Source organism: Lygodium microphyllum, chromosome 23, assembly GCF_053477565.2.
Source record: "Lygodium microphyllum isolate KBCC chromosome 23, Lygodium_microphyllum_v1.1.10, whole genome shotgun sequence".
NCBI lineage: Eukaryota > Viridiplantae > Streptophyta > Polypodiopsida > Schizaeales > Lygodiaceae > Lygodium > Lygodium microphyllum.
Window position 1 is genome coordinate 81,880,774 of NC_141157.1, and position 7,408 is coordinate 81,888,181.

The following is a 7,408-nucleotide window of genomic DNA, read 5'->3' on the forward strand; positions in this document are numbered from 1 at the left end:
CCAGCGAGGGTATAACCTTTGTGGCTTAGGAGGGTATAACCTAAAGGCAAAACTTTGTTACTCAACTCCTTGTTCGACATATTACGCAGTGTACTAACTAATTGTGGTGTTCCTGTATAGATAAAACTATTTTAGATGCATGGTTTCGGGAGGAAGTTTCACAAGAAAGGAATTTAGATTTGTTAAATTAGACGAGAAAAGCCAAGCCCCCAGCGAGGTTCGAACTCGCGACCTTTCGCTTACGAAACGAACGCACTACCACTGTGCTATGGAGGCCTGTATGCTGTACACCTATGGACTGCTTTATCTTGTTGCCTTTCGGTGAGCCAACATTGTAAGCTTCAACTTCACGTCAAGCGGGTCCCAAAACACGGCAACGTAGCGACGAGCCAATCATGGTTTCGTTATAGTAGCCTGTTTGCCCTTTGTTGTGTTTTGCCACCTAATGTCAAGATATTTCTACCCACCTCTCAGTTTCACTAAGGAATCCACCTTTGTTTCATAATCTCAACGCATGATGTTCTCACCCTCTGCCACACATCTAATCCACAATAGACATGCAAGAATTGGGTGGTCAAGTAAGTCTGTGTATAATCACTGTATCAACTTCCAGATGCTCTCAAGTTACACGATTGAGAACCTTTACACCACTTCATACAAATCTTCTCCATCGATCCTACACAAATATGCTCTTATTGTTTTGCACTTCTTTTTCAAGGTTACACAGACACACTACAATGGGAGTCCCCTCTTGTACTTTTCAATCGTATTAGCCAAATACCGCACTTGAGAAGCTTAAAAGGTTAAAAGACTTGAGCGTTCATGCCATACATTTTTGGAACCTCGCAGTAAACTTGTAGATGTGTGCCTAGATTATTGCCAACTGTCAACCGAATGATCTTTTGATGGAATATTCCATGCATCATTTTGCCGCCTATTAAAACAAACAAAACCTCTAATTCCCCTACAAGGAGACACTTAGAGAGGATGATCTTGTCCTAGTCTAAAGAAGCAAGTCTATTACAAGGTTTGGGGATGATAAGTCGAGTAGAACACCAATAAACCCATACTAAGAACCGATGAATACATACTATGTTACTATTGCTAGAGAAGGTTTTGGAAAATTCCATTAGTGTTTTCATTTCTTGAGATAGACTTTGCTGGTCCTAATAGAACCCAGGATAACATATGGATAATGCATCTAAGGTCACGTAAGCAGACAATGCGATCTGTCTAAACAAGTGCTTGCTGCACCTCACACTCCTCTGTACGCTCTGCCATAATCAGAATCAAACTCAGTGTTGATCACAGCAGACTTGTCATGATGCGCATACACACATTTAGACCAATCAGATATTTGGCCATATTTGGGTCTTGAAGGATGTCGGTTTTACTACTAATATCTTGGCTATGATCAAAATCGGCACATTGCTCTACTTTTTGTTTTAAACAATAAAATTCTAGTGCCACATATAATTCGCACTAGGCATTTAAATGCTGCCGTCATAGTTAAAACGTTTTAATGGAAATATGGAAAAACTCCGCTCTTTGCTACTAGTCACACACTAGCATGTAGGATAGGTACATGACAAGGATACCTCATGTCTAAGGATCTCATCAACCTGTCCATGGGTGGCATACCAGCACAGGCTATGTGAACCATGAAGACAACACGTGACCAAAAACCCATTTCCACCACCTTGGTTAGTTACTGATTTGGTACCAACGTAGCTACAAAGCAGTCTGAATTAAATTTTTTGTTCACATGGTAAATTTTGCTGTTTGCTATTCTATAATACTCCTTAGAGCCTTGCTATTTCACACGTGAGTGCACAGTTCAAGAAACAAATGAGAGTTTGGACTAATTGAATAGAAAACACCAGCCTGCACAAAGCCTTTCATTAGGCTGCAGCAGTAAATCCTGCCTCCCACTACCTAGACCCAGCTACCTCGTCCAGGATTATTAGGATAGTGATCCAATCTCCCTAACCCGTGGGGTAATTCCTAAAATTGTTAAACAAATTTGTACAAGTGCACAATCATTGGCTTCAATTTGATACAACACCCAATCAAGGTTTCCAATTTGTAGTTTCATTACTCGACATGAAAATCACTTTACAGGTTGGGTGATTCTCTATAACATGTCACTATCTGAGGTAGATGCCGGCAATAATCTAGTTTTGCTTCCTTTCTCATCATATAAATTCTAATAAGTGAGGTATTTACAGCACTTCCTGAACAAAAATTGCCGATACACTCCCCTAGAATGTTGCTGTATTAAGGCCAATCTTTGGTAGTCATCAAAACCTTTGATGAAAGATTCTTGCCAGGATACTTCAGAAATTTTTGAAGTGCGTGCAGCTGTACTTTTAATCTCGAGTTACAAAAATGGCCTAGCTTTCAATCCTTCTGGTGCAACATGCCTGCTGAGACTATCACCATCTGCTGGACCATACGACAGTCCCACTGTGCAATATTAAAGGCAACTGTGGAGGTGAAGTCTGATCTCAACCAAAAAATTCAGGATTGTGCCCAAAAATTCCTGCATGCAAATTACAGACCAAAAATCAACATGTGATTCCCAAACAATGAAGTCAGTAAACACCTGATCAAGTTACTTCAGACCCATGGAGAGCCCGATGAGTAACCAACTTAAAACTAGAAGAGCAAGACAGGTAGTTCTCCCACTTTCACAATTTGTAAGACTTTCTGCAACTTCAGTGGACAAGAAACCATCAACCATCAATATGGTTACACCATCTTCCTGTGACCATACCTGGGATACCCTGCTGTAAATTTGGCAGTTAGATTCCTCTGCAACCTTGTAGCTGGCTGTTCAATGCTTGGACCACTTGAGGCTGAAATTTCATTAGTTGAGTCAACAGTTCCAAGAGCACTGGATATAGATTGCAGCTCCTGATAGAACAAAATCAAATCCAGCCAATTTCATCATCAAATTAAACACAAGAGCCTACTTCAAAACCTTCCTCCACCCCCCGACTTGAGTACACTGCCTAGCAATGCAAAAGACAGCATGATATGCATGCCATATGAATCCATCCGCATACACACCTTCAGTCCAAAACCCTTGGAGTTTGCTGGTCCCTGCTCAAGACGAGGCCTACTAGCACCCTGAATGGCGGAAAGCAAAATTATCAGACGCATAGGCATACAAAGCTTATTTGCAGATTCCATGTAAATCTCCATTTCTCATAAAATTATCGGACTCCTGTAAAAGTTGAGAAAAAATAGACACCTGTAGAGGTTCTGGTGATGGACTAGCCTGCATCTTCTCCACAAAATTGCAAAGATAAACAACTCCAGAGTTTGCAATGTCCTGATGATACATAATCATGTTATAAATTGATAAATACACTGCCTACATGAGTCGCAAAAAATAATAATCAAGGTACCTGCTTGCTCTCAATGGTATCAATCTTCATGCCCTGTCCACCCAGACTATGTTAAAAACATCATCACAAGCACCTAACTTACATTATTACTGCAGTAAGTGGGAAAAGCACAATATTACCAGTGACTGGACAAGTCTTTGCACAGTCTCTATCTCAAGGCCATAACGGCTAATATCTCCTCTCACTTCTAGAACCTGGTGAAAAAGTAAGGATCAATCCATGATTAAACAATGCTGAGATTTGATGCTTGCTCCGACAACAGTGACAGCTACATCAACCGCTTTTAGCATATTTTTCCTGATACTAGTGAGCTGGAAACAATGGCATATGAACTGCCCAATTAAAAAGCTTGAAGAAAAATGAAGATGCCTGGAATGCAGTAAATGTGCTCGCATTCAAGAGCCACTCCTATTAAGAGACTGACCTCGTTCTTCAACTCAATTTGCAGCTCATTGCTTTGATCCAAGTTAGTGGAGAGATGATCAAGTCTTGAAGTTAGATGCCGCTTTGTTGCCTGGGTGAACATTAAAAAGAAAGAAGATAAGCTGAAGTCTATGACTCAAGATGAAAAAATCAGTGATGGCATTAACTATCATATACACATACCGATAATGCTGCTGACACTTGTTCCATTTGCTTTGAAACGGTCGCAACAGCACTTGACATGCTACGCTTTGTCACATACATGAAATCTGAAAGAGAGAAGCCCTGAATTGTCCACATATGTTAGCACTGATACAATTACAGAAATGCCAAGATCCAAAGCTTGAGCATTTTCTCACTCACCTTCCACCGCAGGTAACCATAGCCAGTAGCACCAATCAGCAATGCAGGGAATGCAAAATAAAGCAGACCTGGAAAGTTCAACATGCAATAATGCACAAGATTCAGCAAATCATAGTTTAACACAGAAAACATGACTTTGTTTCAAACTCTTACAATCTTGCCTATAGTCTAAACTTGAAACACTAGCATCTAGTTAGTTGCTAAGAGGCCTCCAAACCATGAAAGTCCATCAAACAGATGTCTATTTTACACTCAGAGGAACTAAGAAATCGGGCTGAGGCTTATGAGTTAAACTGGGCACGGATCACTAGCAAAACTTTTAATCATTCCATGATGCACAGCATGCTATACAGTTGTCTAAACCACTTGTTTTGCTGATTCAAGTTTAATGCAACTGCCAACAACTTCAGATTGCACTAAGACTTTGTATTACAGGGAAGTGTTATCTGTTGCATTAAACAGCTGCTGTGGTATTCTTGCTTCTAAAACCATCAGACAGTGGAAGACAGTTCACCGCAGACACATGGGAAATTCGGATCACCAGAACAGGTAAATGCACGTAGATCACTCAAAAAAGCACATAATCAAAAAAAAAAAAAGGGCATTGATGATACCATTTGATCTGGAGCCCTCAGTGACAACCATGATTGATGATCTTTCAGAAACTAAAAGGCTCAGCTCCTGTTTCAACTTATTTAGCTGCATTTCAGTGTAAAAATTAAATAGGTTTAGTGAGCAATGTTATCGAATATAAACTGACATAACAAGATGTAGCATTCAATTGCAAGCTCAAACTCCAAAGAAGTAGCTGCCTCACAGCCAAAAAGTACAAAACTTGTTTTTATGCCACCACACCTGAGATACAAGACTTGCATCTGTATGACCATGTTCTGACGATTCTTTCTTATTTTTCAGATGCCTCACTAGAACCTGAGATGAGAATCAACATAAGCAGCTTGGCACCAACATTGTACAATGTAGAGCAAGAGAGCAATGGTTAAGAAAGAAGGCTAAACCTTGTAAGAATCATCCAAAAAATCTGATAAATTGCCATTTTTGACAAGTATGGAGCCTGCTAAACCTGGAAAAGAAGTAGTGGCATCACAACTTTACTCTATGAGATATTACTAAAACACGAGCACTCTCAAATTAAAAACCATAAGAAAGTTGAGTACATCTACAGTCTACATGTAACAGTCCAGAACATAACAGAATCAAACAGAAACATCCATCCATTGATATCCCTAGAAAGGTTGCAATAATCATGTGTATCTTTCAGCCAAGCCTGACTCCTGCCTTGTTGCAGCTCCCCACCCACAGCAAGAAGAGTATAGCTAGCAACATTGTTGGACAGCCCTACCCAATCTAATCGTGTCACACCCGACTGACACTTCCTCAAGATGTGATTGCTCTAGCCTCTCAAGTTCAAACCATGTGAAAGTCAAGTATTTCTACAGTCTACATGTAACAGTCAGAACATAACAACGAAAACATCCACCCCTAGAAAGGGTGCAATTGTCATGTGTATCTTTCAGCCAACTCTGACTCATGCCTTGTTGCAGCTCCCCACCCGCAGCAAGAAGAGTGAAGCTTGGGACATTGTTGGACTGTCCTACACAATCCTGTCACGCCCAACTCACACTTCCACGAAACATGATTGTTCTAGCCTCTCAAGTTCAAAACCATAGGACAGTTGAGTACATCTACAGTCTACATGTAACAATCCGAACATAACAGGATAAAACACAAGCATCTATCCCTAGAAAGGTTGCAATTGTCACGCATGTCTTCCAGCCAAGTCTGACTCGTGCCTTGTTGCAGCTACCCGCCCATGGCAAGAAAAGGGAAGCTTGCAACATTGTTAGACTGTCCTAAATCTAATCATGTCACACCCAATTCACACTTCCTCGAGGCATGATTGTCCTGAGCCTGTCAGCATAAACACTCCTGAAAGAGGAGTTCGGATGCCCAGTGTGGGCCCTCACAAGAAGTTTAAGACAAATTCCTGCAGAAGCTCATGCTTTTGATCACTGTAGGGAAAAACCAGGGAAAAGGACCCTTTTACCACATGGACAATGTCAAAAACTTCTTGTGCTTTGTGCAAGTACAGGACAAGTAGATCAATTTCGGCTTGTGCATACATGGCATTGTTCCCACTGAGTATAATCGAGTAACGAAGGTAAATTGTTGTCGATTATGTACGTGAAGTAAACCTCGAAGAATACGACCAAGAAAAATATCATGACTTACTTGCACCAACTATAATCAGAATTCTTGAGGCTGCTAGCCCGCTCTGGAGAGCCATCAAGAAGCTTGGCCTGGAAGTGTGCTAGACAAGAGTGCAGACGACTTGCGGAAAGATGTGAGCCTGCGATGACAATCGGAACATCTGTGAGAGGTGGCCTTGAAAAAAGAAGGATACAATTCCAAAAGCATTACGAGAAAAGCAGCTTTTTCGTTCTGATGAATGCATAGATGAATTTTCTTACCAAACAAAAGTCTGAATGACAGCTACCTTAATGTAACGGCATGTTAATGCTGTGCGGAAAGAGTGACCGACGCCTGCAAAGAGTAGTATCGCCTAAGAAAAACCTGCGCCAAACCGGACGATTGGCGCAAATCCTCGCAGGTGGACAGTGAAGAAGTATCCAGCGAGAGTGCGAGGAGAGGAAAGCAGCTATGGCGGCAATGTGGAAAAGCAATTGCCAATAACGATGATTCCTGGATACGCTGCGCTGTAGGAAGGCGGCAAAGTCAGAGGGAGCGGCAATGGCAGGTCTGGAGAGAGACAGAGAGAGAGAGTGAGTGTGTGTGTGTTACACAGTTAGGGTTTGGCCAAGCGTGCAATGCTTCGTTGATGATGATGTAACGAAAGCAGAATTTCGCTGTTCGTCTGACGCAGAAGACGAAGATGAAGAAGAAGATACCGGAGGTCGCTCTGTCGTCGTTCACACGCAGATGTTAAGACCAGCCTTAAAAAAACCTACATACACACAGCTTTTATTTTTTGGTTCGCTTTGGGCTATTTCGAGCTTTTTTATTTTTCTTTCTTTTGTAGTGTGTGACAAACAATAGATAAGGTATGGAGAAGATTCGAACTTAGAGAGACAACACAGATAACAGAGATAATCAATCCTTCATTCCTCAACTTTGTTCCAGCCCAAAAAGCCCTCTCTCTCTTCCTCGCCTCTTCTTCTTGTACCTCCCTC

At 41.3% G+C, this 7,408-nt stretch overlaps 1 protein-coding gene and 1 non-coding gene across 2 annotated transcripts; both read right to left on the reverse strand.

Moving 5' to 3' along the window:
- Positions 1–204: 204 nt before the first annotated feature.
- Positions 205–276, reverse strand: TRNAT-CGU (transfer RNA threonine (anticodon CGU)). The gene has a single exon. It is a non-coding gene; the product is annotated as a tRNA-Thr (tRNA).
- Positions 277–2,072: 1,796 nt separating this feature from the next.
- LOC148016398 (uncharacterized) lies at positions 2,073–7,177 on the reverse strand. Its single transcript, XM_087664577.1, has 14 exons — positions 6,715–7,177; positions 6,450–6,567; positions 5,216–5,280; positions 5,055–5,129; positions 4,814–4,898; positions 4,200–4,267; positions 4,020–4,121; positions 3,838–3,927; positions 3,533–3,607; positions 3,414–3,446; positions 3,257–3,337; positions 3,073–3,132; positions 2,777–2,916; positions 2,073–2,542 (listed from the first exon to the last, which is right to left on the reverse strand). The coding sequence occupies exons 2-14, from the start codon at positions 6,502–6,504 to the stop codon at positions 2,521–2,523; spliced, it is 951 nt and encodes a 316-aa protein (XP_087520703.1). The 5' UTR covers positions 6,505–6,567; positions 6,715–7,177; the 3' UTR covers positions 2,073–2,520.
- Positions 7,178–7,408: the final 231 nt, after the last annotated feature.

Bases quoted from the DNA above. Each gene is read 5' to 3' on its own strand.
- LOC148016398 (XM_087664577.1), bottom strand. From the start codon at position 6,504: ATGGCTCTCCAGAGCGGGCTAGCAGCCTCAAGAATTCTGATTATAGTT. The intron at 5,281-6,449 runs GTAAGTCATGAT...CTTCTTTTCCAG, and splicing joins TCTGATTATAGTTGGTGCAA to GTTTAGCAGGCTCCATACTT. The intron at 4,122-4,199 runs GTGAGTGAGAAA...TGGACAATTCAG, and splicing joins ATGGTTACCTGCGGTGGAAG to GGCTTCTCTCTTTCAGATTT.